This window comes from Branchiostoma belcheri, unplaced genomic scaffold, assembly GCF_001625305.1.
Source record: "Branchiostoma belcheri isolate BF01 breed outbred unplaced genomic scaffold, Haploidv18h27 scaffold6, whole genome shotgun sequence".
In the NCBI taxonomy this organism is placed as follows: Eukaryota; Metazoa; Chordata; class Leptocardii; order Amphioxiformes; family Branchiostomatidae; genus Branchiostoma; species Branchiostoma belcheri.
Genome location: NW_017804242.1, coordinates 3,027,823 through 3,045,103, shown reverse-complemented (window position 1 = coordinate 3,045,103; position 17,281 = coordinate 3,027,823). Strand labels below are relative to the sequence as shown.

The following is a 17,281-nucleotide window of genomic DNA, read 5'->3' as shown; positions in this document are numbered from 1 at the left end:
TATATATATAGGTTACACAGCTAACAGTATTTAGGATCTCTTTGTTTAAACGTCAATGGAATAGATGGAATTTCGTGTTTTTGAAAGGAGGAATCACCTTTCTCCTTGCTGCCCTGTCATTTCAGCTTCTAACTTCACTTTCAAACTTTAGATGCTCATAAGCAGGCGTGAAAGATTTTTAAAAAAGGTTGTTTTACAGTTGTAATTCAGGTGATCGATTTCTAGACAGATGAGTTGTAGAGTTTGTTGACACAGACAGTTTGATTGTCTGAGCAGACAGGGAGAGCCCTCATGGCCAGACAGGTCCAGACTGAAATGAGCAGAATCCTTGGCTCAGTGGTTCCCCAGTATCTGCGACCTCCATCACAGCTCCCTAAAGGCCAGGGTGACCAGCAGTTGGAAAATATGGCCTCACACAGGAGGTTAGCTATCAGGATGTGTTACATGTGATTGGAGATAGAGGTGAGTGTTGGTAGAGGAAGGCCAGGGTTGGTGGACAGGTACAGCACAGGTACCATGTGGCCGGGGTCCTGATGTTTGTCAGGGTCCCTCCCTCTCCCCTCCCCACAGCTGCGCTCAACTCACAGACAGGGTGAGACATGCCACTTTGCCCTTCAAGGTGTGAGAAAGTAATTAGCACACTTCTCACATGAGCATGTCACCTGCCCATGACTAATGGTGGGAATGGTGCTCAGGCACATCTGGGTACCTGTGGTGTGATGTGGGACTTCCTGCCTCTGGACTTTGTCAGGGAAAACACAGGGATTTCAGGGCTGTCTGTATGTGGGCAGCAATCCCATGCACCCTCTTGAAATTAGGAAATTTCCTGTGGCCAACCATGAGCAACAGTTTACACATGTGTAAATCCACAGAGGAAGTACCTGTCACGGACACCCAAGGGCAGGTATCTCTGCTCACCTCGCACCTCATAAAGCCTTAATTGACCCATAGGTAAGTTAAGCAGGGTCCATTGTATAAAGGTATATGTGGGGGTCATGCAAGGCTTCTGTTGTGAGGGCTTCATGCTTCTTTGCCACTCAGGTAGTTTCGTGCACAATGACTTGGATGTGCAAATCATTTATGTGGAGAACTTGTTCAGATAAGTTGACCCAATTTTCTTCATCTTGTAAGGTTCTGTTCAGGTGAGCTCAACCAAAATTTGTTTTGAAAAGAATTTTCTGCAGGAGGAATATCACTATCAATCACGTTTGCGGTGCCTCCTTGATTTTACGGAAACATTCTTGATGAGGTCAGGCAGACAGTTAGGGTCAACAGATGATGATGATGATGATCAACAAAACGGGTTTGGCCAGCAGCCTTCCTTCATCATCTGATATTGCCATCCTGCTCCCCTGTGGACTGCTGCAGCCTCTTCATTATCTGAAGCTGGGCTGCCCTCTCCTTCCCAGGGTATTGGGTTGCCCCTCAGGGGCCAGGAATGAGTGGACACCTTTGGTGGCCCTTACAGGATCTTTATAGGACATTATTTATGGCTGGCAAGTGTGGCAAGTCACAGTCCCAGAGGACCGACCTGCTGCTGCCAAATAAACACATCAGGAATAAAATAAACACCTGATTATTTACAGATACTTTATGGAAGGAAAATGTTTTTTCCTTATGTTGCTTTGCCCTCCATACATGTATATGCACCATTACAAGTGGACAAACTGCTTAGGCTTTACATGTCTGTCATGCCAAAGAATCCTTTACCGACCGAAATACCTCGAACAGGGCAGTTTGTGGTGCATTTCACATTTTATTGTGCTACGACAGCATGACTATCAAATCTGATAAAGTGACCAATAAAGAATGGACTACCTCTGTTTGACTTTGGGTTCTATATCGATGGCCTGTACCCTCTCTATAGGATTTATTCTTCCATCCCAACAATATTACCACATCATGTCATTTACACCAATGTCTAGACACTACCAGACCTCCTTCATCAACGTAAAAAAGAGCATAGAAAATGACCAAAATAGGGAAACTTGGTAGCGGGACTGATCTTGCTTTGGAGAACAATTCATTCGACCAGAGTTGGAGATGGTAACTCTACATGTATATCAGTTCATGGTATAGAAAGTTTATTGCAAATACATGCCCAAGTGCTAATTGCGAAAACAAACAACATGTATGAGAAAATATATCAGTTACTGTACATGTATTATTCCAGCAAGCCACATGGACTAACCAATGTCATCCATGTCCCAGGGTCTCCGGATCACATGACTCCACCATGATGGTGTGGTCGCTGGACAGCTTTGAGTGGCTGAACGTGATCGAAGGACACACCCAGGCCGTCACGTGCCTGCAGCTGATTGGACGCTGCGTCGTCAGTGGTTCCCTGGACATGTGAGTACTCTGTCTTCCTTCTTATAGCACATGTCCTTCCTATAGATATTATTTGTTGTAGTTGTTTATTTGATTTTCTACTTAGTTTTGCAGGAGATTGCCGAAGGGATGAATATAAAATTTCAGGAAAAAGGAATGATTTTGGTTTGGCGTTCATGTGATTAAAGAAAAACAGGATGAACACCAACATCTTAACAGAAAAAATTGTCAATATATCCACCTCTAGTCTAGATAGATATTTATGCACAATGTCTCCCCTGAGTTAAGACGAAAGCATGTCATGTTGAGGGACGTTCATGTGGTTTTATATGGTTTTAAGTTTTCCTGCAAATCTTTGTTACGAAGTTCTGAGTTCCAGCGCAGCAAAACCCCTTTCATGTCCATTAATACTTACAAAAAAGTTTGCTTAGAGTTTTATTCTTGCCTGTATAATTGCTATTCCCTAACATTTCTAAGAAAGGTGACACTGTGAGACATGGATAAATGATTCACTTCTTCATCAGACAGTGTCTTGGCATGAAAATGTCAGCTAAACCCCATCCTGACCACCCACTATACCTCATGTAATAAGTTCATGGCAGACTGAGCGCTCAGAGTAACATCAGTCAAGCCTGGCTGAACATATTGACCCTGATTCACAGGCAGTTTCCTCTCTACTATCTCTCCATTCACCTGACAGCAGGTGTGATCAGGTTAGGAAGTACACTTCACTTCAGAAGTGATAATCATTCACTCTGTCGTTATTTCCATGAAGTAACAATAGCAGCTGACCGGCCATTAACGTACCTAAGTTCATCTGTAATTGCCCAATGTATCTCCTGAGAACATCAGTTGAAAGACCAGCCAAAGTGACACGCTGAATGAGATGAATCCATTCATTATTACACTTTTATTCAGATAGTCAACTCATTAGCATTCATAAAGTGATTAAAAAATTTGAATAATTGATTGATGGATTAATTGGTTGGTTGGTTGGTTGGTTGGTTGGTTGGTTGGTTGGTTGGTTGGTTGGTTGGTTGGTTGGTTGGTTGGTTGGTTGGTTGGTTGGTCGTTGGTTAGTTGGTTGGTTGTAAATAAAACTTTTGAAAAGTTGGCTTGCAAGAACCACATTATAATTTTGGTCTGGTTTGCAGACTTTGCCATGGTGTCTGGGTGGTCTTCTTAACATGCTTTTGTCTTGAGCCAGGTGTGATATTGTGCATTTCCTTGAAAGGTGGGTATAATGACCATGTTCGGGACCTTTGTAAGGATTACATATGGCTGTGGTGAGTGCCATGTGACTGGGACATGTTCCTAAAGCCCAAACCATCACAGTGAACACGAAGTCTTACCGCAAGTATTACTGCACGATTCTCCATTGCAGGTGACAGTGTAAGTTAAAACCCTCTTGTATAATAAAGAAAGCCTAAGTTACCCTGGGTGACTTCCCAGGACTTGTACAGTGATTAACCCAAGCAGCCCGCCAGCTGTGAGGTTTATTTCCCATGTAACCCCCTGACAAAGTGATGTGTAGGCTGTTGGTCCTGAGAGCCTCACCTGTTTTCCACATTGCCATGACTTTAATCCTCAATGATGGTTTGTTTATGTCCCTCTGCCACTACCTTGGAATGTGACCTGCCAATTTGTCTTGCAGCAGCTCGGAGAAACTGACATGTAATGTAGCCTTGGAGACTCCTTCCTGCAAGGGGCTTTGTGACTGCTTTCACCCTTCACTCCCCTAGTGTACACAAGGAAGAGGCTAAAACTATCAGTGTACTTATCATTGTCAGACCACGGGTCATCTACTGCTGATCTGTTTAGATGAACCCTGTCCCATGAAATCACCTCTGCTTTCTGCAACATCTACATAAATAGCATTATAAATACTAGTAGATGCTGGTTGGAATGAATACCTCATTCTGTCATCCATCCATTCATTCATTTATTTAATCATATGTTTACTATACAAATATTTACAATTTGTTGAAAGCAATACATGTGCTGAGTATACTTTAAGGCAGTTTTTACTCCACACATTTACGCTTTAACTTGTGAACATAACATCTTCTTCTTCTTCTTCCTTGTTGAATGTTTCAATTAAATGTAGTTGACAGCAGGTAATGTTAATGTGACATCGAGACTGTATAGGTGACAACCCAGAGAGAGAGAGAGAGAGAGAGAGAGAAAAGAGAGAGAGAAAACTATAGTTGTGTTTTGGGCTTGTTCCAGTGACTGCAGCCAAGACTAATTGTGTGGTGTGTGTTGTTTCAGGACACTTCGGCTGAGTGACATTCACACCAGCGAATGTTTGCAGCAGTACCATGGTCACCAGGCACCTGTGTTGTGTCTGACCGTAAGTCACACCAAGTACTTTTAGAAGGCTGGGTGGGTGGAGTTAAGGTTAACTGCAGGTGTGCAGGCAATGTGGGTGGCTGGATCTCAGCATCCACTGAAGACATCCACATGCATGCTTTTTTTTAAACCATTCTTTTTATTACTTTTGAAAATCAAAGTAACATGTATGGCATGGAAAACTAATACAGTATTACCAAATCAAAGGACATCTAAACTCCAAAACAGATGATAAGATCCAGGAAACAAAAATAAATTGTTTTACAGAAAGAAAACAACAAAGATGAACTTCTATAAACAGTTTACTTTTACAAATGTAAAATATGTATACTCACTAATGGAGATCCATCAAACAAACAAATAAACAATTGATTAGTCAGTGCCATTTTACCCCATTTACCAGCAAGTTTTAATTCTGTTTTTCTTGTCCATTCATCCACATGCAATGTTTACTTTTATACTTCATAAGCAGCAGAGCAAAGTTGCAACTAAAACTTTGTTATTTATTTCCTATCAAACCATGTAGCGGTTCTGACAGGAATGTATCTCCTAACCTCCTACTATGATTTGTCCTTTTGACAATCATCCAAATAGCGAGGTCATCAATCTCAGAATGACAATGGCAATGGCCCAGGAATGCACTCTTCTTTGCCTTTGGTAAAAAAATTGGCATATTCAATAACTGGTGATCTCTTTGAAGAAGAACAATAATCAGTTATCAGGCCATGTGTATGTTGTACTTGGCAATGTGCACATGAACACAGACAGTGATGGAATTGCTGTACTAGATTTTCCTCCATGAGCCACTCTTGAATTACAGAGGGTAAGTTGTAATGAGTTTTCATGTGTCTACACAAATCAAGCTGGTTAGGACCCACATAACATGACTCAGATGTAGTGATTATAAACCTTCACAAGAACTTTTACCAGGCTCACAGTTTGCATGCATGGCAACGATTGTAAACTGTTATGTCATGATAATTGCCTTCACTATATTTTCCTCATGTCCTCTCAGACAAAGCTCCCATGTCAGTAGACACTTGGTGGTTAGAGAATTATCAAGTGTAAAGAAGAACTCCAAGACGATGCTGCCAACTTAGCATCCACACAGAAGCCACAGAGCCACCTCTGGTTTACTGTAATTTGGTGTCCAATGTTGTAGTGCTCGTCTGGTTGTCAGGAACAACGGCAAAGCAGGAGGAATCTGCCGATAAAGCCATGGAAACTGTTTCCAAATAAACGCCAGAATTCGCATCACCCCGACAGCTCTTATCCAGAGCAGCACTTACTGGGACAAACACTCGGGCTTCTGGTGATTTGTGTATCATTCCATCCTCCTCTGTCCGAGGTATGTAAGTCTGGCAGGGTTCTCCACAGTAATCCCTTAGTCTTCATCACAGGGCAGGTCTGGGCAGTGTTTCCATCTGCATTGGGGCAACAAAAGGATCTCATTCCATAAATGGGCATTACGCTATTACGGGCCTCAAATCAGCAACATCCCAGGAAGGAAAAAAATGGTCAACTTGGAATCATTCCGTTTAAAAAAAACAAGTGCACTTGATGCTTTTATCTATGTGCCTGGAAGTAATTTCTTCTAGATGTCCTTTGTTGTGGTCCAGACTGTCCAAAATAGCGACTTGCAATGGTGTTCATCAGGTTGAGCTGACTCATCAGCCAGATGCAGGCAATACCTCCTCTGTTTATGATAGATAACCCTTGCCCAGCATCAAGTCCATGTGTCTCCCACCAGAACATTACTGGCTCAGCGCAGCAGAGGTAGCTGGGGATTGGATTTCTCGGTGCTTCCCTATCAGTAGCAAACTGATTGCAACTAAATCTCTAATCCCTGCACCCCTAACTGGCTGTTGAAATGCCACCAATGTGCTTAGCTGACTTTAGTTCAAGTACAAGTTTCAGATAGGTGCTCTCTGGGGAGGTAGGAGGGCCATGTGGCCTTCTACACCCTTCCTCCAGAAATGGGAAGGAAACCACAACAAACAGAATCCTCTAAGACCCCTTGATAGGTCCTTGTATAGTTTATATACATCCCCAGGCTCTCATCTTATAGCTGTTAAAGATGCTCAACATACAAGGGTTTCTCAGAACTGCTATCCACATATGGGTATAAGGCTCAAATTCAAAATGTCACCTGCATATAGGTGAGTACAGGTAAACTTGGAGTTGGGCAGGTGTTTCCAATGCCCATCTGCCTATCTACTCAGCCAGCCCAAGTACAGACACCGGTGGTGGTAGGGAAAGAAATTGAGTGATGCATGCCAAGTTTCATTATGCAGGTATCAGTTATTTTTAGTGTGATTGAGTGGGCTTGAAATCCTTTTTTTCTGCATACTTCCACAGGTGCAGGTACAGGTGACATTCAAAATTACCTGCTTCACATAAATCTTACCTGTACATTACATTACAAGGTGTTCATGGCAAGACTTTAAATCCTGAGTCTGTTCTACATTAGACTCAGGAGTTAGAATGCAACTGTGAACTGTAAAGTGAAAAGTCAAGTTTGGAAACAAAAAACAAATACCCAGTACATGAATCAACAGGTAGACATCAGAAGGAAGCTGAAAAAGTACAATTTTACCTGCACTAACCTGCATACACAGGTGATATGTTTAACCCTGTAGCTAGTACGTGTGCTGGTAGTACATCTCTCCATCTCCAGGTGAACCATTGATGGTAAAACCTGTTGAATGATTGATATTTCTGTCTGTCGCCCTGACAGGTGCAGAAGAGACTCCTGCTGAGTGGGTCTGCGGACGGCGAGCTCCATTTCTGGGACCTGTACACGGCCGAGCCCCTGGCCATTATACAGCCACATGACGGACCGGTCAACTCAGTGGCCTTGGCAGGGCGGCGGTTTCTCACTGGATCAAAGTGAGTTGCCCCCCTTTTCATTTTGCTGGGTACCTCTTTATTCTGTCAAGCCCGGATGCCATCCTAGTTAGTTTACCAAGATGGAGCGTAGGAGTGCCAGGAAACTAATTAAGATGGCACCCAGGCTATGTCCTGTCAGAACTGTGTAACAAATTGGTTTTGAATTTCAGCACCAAGTTCAAAGAAGGGTTCCAGAGCATTTGTACCTTTGACCTTTAGCACTGACACCATACACCACTACGGACAAAAAGATGTGAATTTACATGCACTAATCCCCAGTCTCCTTTCAACTCGCCACTTCACCTTGTCCCCCTTTTTTCCTGGATATTAAAAAGCTGCGAGATATAATTGGTCCCAGCTCCTGCCCTAATGATGACACGCTGTTCTGTCATTAAAGCCCTTCCCCCTAGCACTAATCCCGAGCTACTGGATCATGAAAAGGTACGGTGCCATCCAGGGTGCCATCTGCTCTTCATCCTGCCCCAAGGCACCGTGAGATGTGATGTAAAAGGTCAACGACCTGACAGATGGTATGACTCATGGACCAACTTATAGACCATCACGACTCGCGTGACGTTGGGAGTCGGTGACAATTTGTGCGCTATTTGAGACTACGGAAAGCTGTGCATAGCGTACCACATAGGGGGGAGTTCCTGTACTGAAGGGAGGGGGGACAGCGTGTGCCGCGATTCTCTCCAGTCCTGTGCCTAACTAACCCTCCTCTTTAATAAGTGCCAGTAGCAGGTGGCTGCTCTCTGCCATCTCCCAGTCAGCTCACCTGACATATTTATGCCAAGTGGAGAGATGTCCTTATGGCCAGCCCCCACTCCCAGACAAATATTGGCCCCATTCCAGTCAACAGGCAGTCAACATAACCCACACAGGGCCCAGAAATTGATTCATTCCCCCAGCTGAATGCAGATCAACACAGGAAAACTCTGCAGCCCTTCCCAGAGTAAACTTCGCTCCTAATCATCAGAATCATAAACAGAGTGATTACTTGCACACTTGTGTTCTCCTTCCTTCCACTTCTGGCACTGCTGTCTTTCATCACATGCAATGAGTTTGTGTCGGCCCTGTTATGATTTGATGGTGGCATTAGAAGGAGGCATGTACGCAAGGACCCCGGTCTGTTTATGGAGGCTTTTGCCTATTAACATTTGTCCATGGGCCTTTGATCTAATTGGTAAAGGATGTGGAGCCTGTGTTTGGTGTAACATGGGACCCAGGTGCGCCTGCTTGTCAGCCAGCATCTCTTCCTGTTATTCCTCTAAGAATGAGATGAAGGGCCGTGTATGCAAATCTGACCCTCGAGCTGACAGGCCTGAGATGTGTTGTTTGAAAATAAGGGTTTTTTGTGAGTGCTGTTGGTACATCTGATGGAAACGTTGCCATTAATATTTGATTGTTTAAGCTGGAAAAAGCAACAGCCCGGTGGCACCTGTAATGTTTTAAAGGACCATTTCTGTCCCCTTTGCAGAAATTTCCTTCCTGAGAGCGCCGTTCCCATGCACTCTCTGCACTTGCAGACGGGAATGTGGAAATTTTGTATATACTTGACGACAAGTTTCTATCACAAGCTGCTCATTCGCGCATCCTAGTTGACAAACTATTGCCATCGATATTGATGCTAACAAACCAGAGACACCCTTCCCCTTCCGCTATGACCAAGTTGAACTTCCGGATGACTTTTGTGATAAGCAGACCACAAGACTCATTTTCCTGTTATTTCTAGCCAGCTACTTGGCCATACTTTGTCGGTGAATATAGCCGTGGAGCCGGGCCACACACCATGTGGGTGTTCCTAATACCGACCCAGCAACCTTCAGACATGAGTGCGTGAGAAAGACGTGCAGTATCACCAAACAGTGCGCAAGCATATCATAAACGTGTTGACAGCACCAGGCAAGTCCAAGGCCGTGTTGTGACTGGAGGTCTTTCCTCGACTCGTGGCCTGTAATCCTGGCCAGATTGGGGCCTCCACGCGGTTTGTAAATGGAGGATTATGCATCGCCAGTCCACGGCCATCCGGCATGCCTGCCATTAAGACCTTAAGTGGAAAGTAAGGACGTTGTAAACAATAAGAATATTTCCCGATCGTGCAGAAGGCCAACAAACTAGTCCCCAGAAGATCCTTCTGCGGGCTGTAAAAATATTAGGAATTGGCTAAAAAGGGAGAATATGTTGCCAGATGAGTTGGTTTGCTGTGGAACTTGCTTTGAATTTTGAATTCCCATAGCCATCCTACTGCTCTAGTGAAATATTCTCCCTGTATGGCCAGTTTCTACTATTTTCTCAGCTCAACAAACCTGGGAATTGTTCTCACAATGAACATAAAAATTGGGATAAGTTATTTTGTGAGCTCTGCTCAGTTTTGACTCTGACAATCATGTTTTAGGTAAGGACATATTGGGGTCATTGACCGGTACTCAGGATTCCACAGTGACAATGGTATTACATGGACAATAGCAGACGTCCATGTTAAGTGGCATGCAGGCCCAATTTGTGGCCACAGCACCAAGTCAGTAAGCAAACTCCCATTACAAAAGTTACATCCAATTGCAAGGACAAGTCTACTGTGATAGCCTTTTCAGCTTCAAACATGAGACGTCCCACCTGGATCAAGTCCATTCTCCTCTTGTCTAGCCTTCATCGTCTCAATTCTAGAATGTGAATGTTCCGTTTTCAAACATCATCCTTGGGCTTATAGTCGTCACAGATGGAACTAGGAGATAACATTAGGCAGACAAAAGGAGCAGACTTTTTCCGAATAAGTTAGAAAGTATTCAAGAAATGCTTTCTGGCACAATGGCAGTTGCCTCCTCTTTTACCCCCACCTCTGGCAACATGTGTTTCCAGATGGTGTTTCACAATCATGCATTCCTGTTACCATAACAACCAGCTGTTGAAATCTTCAAAATATAAGTTTGGGGTCGAAGCCTCGGAATGGCTGATAGGGCCCACCTGGCGGATCAGCCTACCATGTCCCCCATTATGTGGGGCGGCTTGAGGGACGGGTGGTGCCCTTCAGGAAAAGTTAACTGCTGATACATCTGATTCAGCATGCCAAGGATAAGTCGGAGATAAGAAACCACATAACCAAGATAGGCAGGTGTTATTTTGGTTGGTAAAACGTTGCTTGTTGGCTTCATAGAAGGTTCAAGACTCGTTTCCTGATGACAACTTCACCACTCAGGAAAGAGGACCAATGAGCTGTTACATGTATATACTAGTATCTGTTATTTTTTCTGATCCAAAACTGCATGATACGACTGCTCGTTGCTCGTACCATATACATGCTGCATCCCAGTTACTGGAAGTCTTCACTCATGATTCTGATGGTGTCGGCAATGCTGTGATGACTTTGGGTGAGGGTCACGTGTCAGATCCAAGGTTCTATCGGCCCCTTGCTGTCTTACATTTGGTCAGTTGAAGTTGGTATAACATGTCTGCGCACACGTACAACAACTGAAGGAGAAGGATATCTGTTCCTGTCCGCTCCCTGCCACCTGTTACGTCTCAGCCACCCCACCGCGGCTGTGCCCTTATGAGAGCCCTGCCATGCTATCTAAACTTGTAAACCTGGCGGAAGGTGGGGCCATTCATCGCGCGGTGAATAGAGATGGGATCACCTTGACCCGCCCTTTTGTCAGTGGATTGAAGGTGTGAAAAGAGATCTGGGTGCCCCCAAGCTGACCTGGATGTTTGGACAAATGTTTCTTGTGTTACTACATCAATCACAACAATTACAGGTGTTGTGACACTGTCAGGCCCTACCTGGGGAGGAACCCAGCTCCTAGGTTTGCACCTTTGAAATGCTTGAATCCACCCTTTAATCTCATCTAAACATTCCCCAAGGTTCAGACACGGGGACACAAAATAGGGAGGATGATAACTACAAATGGTTAGAATTAGAGAGGCATTCTTCAAGACCACTGAATCAGATTCATCTTCAAGCAGATATCATGATGGAAAATCATAATGATTTCTGACTGGCTGGACTTGGACTCCATAAAAGTGCTTCATGTATGTTGTCACCAATGTTTACGGAAGTGCTTTGTCAGGACTTATATTGATTTCTATAGTATGAGCACCCCAAAGAAAGAGAAATATGTGGCAATGGTTATTTTGACGGTATTGCGATACCATCTATAGTGTTGATGTAGCACTTTCTGATGATTGCTACCCAGACATATGATGTCAGTGTGGTCCTATTTTTACCTGGCATTTGTTAGAATAGTGTTGAGTGTCAGGATGCATAGCCATACCATAGCTACTCTGTTTCTGTATCATTTTACATGTTGAATGCTTGTTCTTGGTCTCCTTAGCTTTTGCCCATTTCCCCCACAATTTCCATCAGTTTTTCCGTCCTATCAGATGATGCAAAAGAATGAAAACAGTAACGTTACATGTGTAATATCAATGTTACTCTGCACCATCTCCAACTTAAAACATTCTGGATGCCATGCAAAGTAACACATATCTTATTTTATCCAACATTGAATTAATACTCCATACAACCTAATACTAGTAAGCAGCAACCTAGCACTATCCTAGAACTTTTCAACCTATAGAGCTGAAGCTTTGGTCTCCCTTTTCCACTATATCTTGACAATATTGATAGACTTACATCATGTTGAGGCAGGTTCAGTATAAAGGAAAACAGGAACTTTTGGAGCGATGGAGTTGACTTGGTCCAGGCAAGTTGCCTGAAATGGTGATGATGATGAAGAAGTGATGTTTGATAGTTGTTCCTAATGTGCCATCTTTGCTGTCTTCCATCCCAGTGATGCGGTGATAAAAGAGTGGGACCTGGTGACGCTTACATGTCTACGCTCCCTCCACGGACACAAGGGACCCATCCGGCAGGTGAAAGTAAGTATATGTAGGACAGGAATTCTGTTCAACGCATACTTTTCAAATTGAATCCTTCTTTGTATACTTTGTCATGATTGAAATATGGACAGGATGCAAAATAACTGCTGTGGAACTTTTATACAGTAGTAAAATTGTTTTAACTGTAGCTGGGTTACAAGAAGAGGATATACAGTGATCTTTTTAGAGTATGATGGCACCAGGATTGAATCAACCAAGACAGAATGTGAGATGGTCCAGGAGGACATGGCCTCTTGTGTTTTACCTTTTTCGTATATGAATGCTATTGGAAGTTATTTCCTGGGAGGTAAACTTTACATCTTATCTAAGATTTCACTAAAGGAAAAATATTCAGTAGAAAAACCCTGTTTTTGTATGAAGGTGCTGGTTTACATTATTAAGTTCCATTCTTTAGCTAGAATTCCTTGGTATAATGTACCAGGAAGTGTGGAAGTGATTTATACTACATCAGGGTTGTGATCTCTACATGCAGTATGCCTGTTCCCAGCAGGATGGAAGCAGCAATGTGTATGTCAGTTGACCTCAAGCTGTTGCTCTGCCCCTTCATTTGAGTTGTACATCAGTCCCCCTCCCATCCAGGCAGACAAATTTGTAATGATTTGCCACATCAGAACTTAACTGTCTTCCCTTCCTGAAAGGACAGGTTGGGTGCAAAGTTTTCAGACGACCCAAATGGTGGGTCAAGGCACTTAGGGAAGATTCAGGTGACCTTGCTCTATCATTTGTAATGCTGGAATGTTGGAAGGTAACGGAGTCACTACAGGGTGCATTTATTGGGAAGGGTCGTTGGTTCATCCTTGTGTGCAGATGAGATGGTCGTGTAATTTACCTATCAGTGGTGCATCCAGGCAAGGTCACTCCGTACAAGAGGTTTTCCTAGTGGTGGACGGTTTAAAGCTAAGGACTGTATTAAACTTTTACTGTCTTGGAATGTTTCCTCGGAAGCAGCAGTTTCTTGGATACGGCTATGAAGCAGGGGAGAAGGAAGCCCACCCCCATCCCTTTGTGACCATATTTTCCCTCACCATGGTCCCTATCATTAGATCCAGCAGGTTGGATAACCTTCAGTCTGCATGCACCCTTAGAAGGGGACCAAGTCCTTACCCAACAATGGTGGTTCAGTGGGGGAGGAATTTTCTCACCACGGGTATCCCATGTGTTCATTGTCCATTCAGAACCAGCACACACCTGGCTGGTTTTGTGCTGCCCATTCAAGACACAACAGCCTGCAAACAAAACACAGGTGTCGGAGGATTACCTGTGCAGATGCTGCTCATGTAAGGATGCCCAGGGCAGCAGGACTCCTTGGTTATGGCCTGATTTCCAGCTTTTATTAGATGGCACAGATGTTCTCCAAGGGCACATGGTTCTGACGTCTTTTTTCCTCTGACATCTCTTTGGTTGCAAACCAATTGAGACATCCAACGTTCCCTCTCAGTGAAAGGCACCCCTGCGCTTTGATGTTCGGCAGGGTTGGACACAGTTTCCATTGAATTTAATCCAAGCATTAATAAGAGATGGCAAATCCCCTTAAAGTCCTCATGAGGTCTAATTCAATTGGAGTGCTGAAGAGGAAAATTGTTCTTTTGGGTTGTGAGAGGATTTGGGATCAGATCATGTTGCAGAACAGAGCTCCTCTGTGCCGGACATGGGAGAAAGAATATCTCGACCAGCCATAATCGGTTTGGCCTTTGTAGAGGGGAGCGCAAAACAGGAAGAGCTTTGGTGGCCATGGAGAAATCACATTCCTGCCCAGCATCTCACCACCTGGAACAACCAGAGATGTTTTCTCTCTCAGCACATTATGTTAAGGTACATTTTCCCCCAGCCACCAGCTCAGTAAATGAATGTTGTTGGACTTTTCAGGGGGCCTGTTTAACATGATCAGCCTCATGGGAAGTAATATTCCACAAGTAGCAATGTTGTGAGATTACTTGTCATGGTTCCTAACTCATTTCTGGGCATGGTGACTGCCCAGTGTTTCTGCATGTTGTACAAATACATTGCTACAAACAGAATCAATTTTGAGCCTGCTGTTCCAGAGCCAGAGAACATATCTATTGAAGATCAGCTCCAGGTCCTGTTGAGGATACAGAATTTGTTCTGTTTATGCCAGTGTGCCCTGAAGCGTGAAAAATGCCATCACTCTAATATGCAGAAGAGTTTTTGATGATGAGATGGCGGAGGCCAGTCGGAACATCAAAGTTGTCACCCAACAGGGTATCTGATGACACCTGTTGGAATGTTTTATCTCAACAAAAAATACCTGTGTCTATGTTATCTACCTGGCATACTTCTCCCATGCATTCCTGCTGATCTCTCACTACCATAGATATTCTAGAAAAACAAAAGACTTAAAAGTATAGTTCTGCTGTTCATTTTTCCTTCTCGGGGTAACCTGATTCATCACGCTTGGGTTGCTGTTGGGGATAGACTTTCTTACACACACTTATCAACCAGATAACAGGGTAACAATTCAGGAGATTCGGCCAGGCCTACTCGCTGTGACCTGCGCTAATCCCAACATTGTTGCAAAACAGTATTTAGATGTGCCTCGATGATGGATACCGCAGATATACAAAACTTAGAGGGTCGAATTGTGGCAAAGTAAGATATGGTATGCTCTCAAGGATGTGAAGGGGAAGGAAGCAATTTTCTGGCAGTTGTAATGTTATCTACTTGTCCTTGGCTTGTTAAATCCTTATGTCCTTGTTAATTTTCAGAATGTAACTGTGCCCTGTTTTACTTATTAAGTTTTTATGCTGTTTTTAATTAGTCTTCAAAGATCATCACAGTTTTTTTTAGTTGAATTTATTTCAATTCACTATTTTAGTCTCTCTGTGATTTGGAAAAAACACACATTACATTACATCACATCACGAGCTCAACATGAGTACACTATGAAACATTTAAATGTTTAAGTACTAGTATTAGGGATTCCAATAACTATATCTGTCCTGTCCAAAAGGATACAACTTTTTCACTGTCCAATGTCATTTTACAGACACTACTCCATCATGTAGTGAGCTGTAGCGATGACGGTTTCATCAGACTGTGGGACCTCACAAAAACCCTGGAAGACACAACATAGCCTGCTGTCCGGGCCTGCTGTCCTGTTGGGACATCTCCTCACAGCCAAACCACACCATGTAAGGCATCTCACAGCAGCTGCACGATTAAGGATCCATTAAGACATAAGCTAGCCTGCTCCTTAAACTGTCTTAAATGTCTCAGTCTGAGAAACTGGAATACTGAACATAGAAGTCTAAATGGCTAAGCCATGATCATGATTGATATGTCTCAAATTCATGAGAAAATTTGTTTTAACTACTGTATACGGGATACTTCAGAGACATAAAAACCAAGAGGCCTGCATTCTGGTGGGAAAAATTGTCTGGGAAGTTGAACTGCAGACCCCACATTCACACCCTTCCCTGAGGAGAGGAATTGGACATGACAGAAGATTTAAAGGACTCCAAAGTCTTGGAATTCCACAGGAAGTGCAATATCCCTATGGATGAGTCCAACTCCTCTTCACTTCTTTGATGTGGAGAGAACGTGAAAAAAGATCTAATCATGATGAGTTGTTAGAAAAGACCCATATTGTTATGCTATTTTGGGACCTCTTGATCGATTTTCTACGCATTGTGAATAATATATTTTAATTGTGTTGCTGTTGACTCACCCCTTGTTTGCCATTGGTATCTTCCAACACTACAGAATTCTGTTTGTAGGGTATTGGACAAAGCAGATGGGTGTGGGATATAGTAACATTTCCAAAAAATAATGTTACAAACGTATGAGGTTTACTGATGTTTCATCTGAAGCAACAGGCCTCAACTGAGATATGATTGTGGCTGGAAGAGACCATTATACTTATGGGGGTATCACTTGCAATATCAAATTTAACTGCTGTAGATCTATATGAATTGATTTTGAAAATGTGAGACTTGATCATTGGTGATTTCTGGTGCTTGATTCATGAAATCTTTGATGTTTTGGTTGTTCATTATATAAAACTTTGCATTGCTCTTATTTTTGTACTTTCCTGCATGTACACATATACAGATAATATTATTCTATCAAATTGATGCTGTATATACACCATTTCGTTGTCCAGATATTTTTGTTAACAATAAATGTATTGTGCCACCTTACATTTGTTTATCAGTCTTGTAGAAAAGAAACATCTAGTACCCCTCCACATCTGTACCCTTTCAACTTGGGATGAAAACCTGCAGGCATCCAGACAGAATTCCTGTTTGGAACTTTCACTGGTTATCTGTGCGCTGATGAAGGAATGCACTTACTGTGGAATCTGCCGAATTCCAGAGATTCCTGTGAATCTGTGCCAATGATGGGATGAGAGGATAGCTGGTCCAATCTCCCGAGGAAATATGCCGTGCTGTGTCAATATGGAAATGAATCAAAGGACATACAAATGTATTGACCCAGGTGATTACTCCAGGGCTTTGATCTTCCAGGGATGTTTGGTGAGGGAGATGGGACTGATGCTCACTGCCTAAAAGAATTTGTCAGATACAGTAATATGGGTGCAATTGCCAGCTATGTTGTTGTTGGTATCCTTAACACACCTGTTGATTTAGTCGTGCTGTCGTTGCGGGCAGCTCATATGAGTTGGCAGCAACTTGTCTTTGAAGGAAGAAAGTCAATGACTTCAAGTTGTAGCCAAGTACTAGCCAGTCAGTGAGCAGTCTTTAGGCAGTACAGAAAAAGTGCATCACTTAACAAGAGAAAATGCAGAAAGGGTCCCAAAAGACCCACAGAACAAGCCCAATTTATAAACTTGACT

The 17,281-nt window shown here is 43.2% G+C and overlaps 1 protein-coding gene across 1 annotated transcript in view; it reads left to right on the top strand.

Moving 5' to 3' along the window:
* LOC109482558 overlaps positions 1-16,624 on the top strand; it is a 35,916-nt gene extending 19,292 nt beyond the window's left edge. Inside the window, 5 exon segments of the mRNA XM_019785310.1 lie at positions 2,212-2,352; positions 4,603-4,684; positions 7,421-7,572; positions 12,360-12,447; positions 15,473-16,624. Coding sequence (XP_019640869.1) covers positions 2,212-2,352; positions 4,603-4,684; positions 7,421-7,572; positions 12,360-12,447; positions 15,473-15,559 — 550 coding nt within the window. The 3' untranslated portion in view covers positions 15,560-16,624.
* Positions 16,625-17,281: the final 657 nt, after the last annotated feature.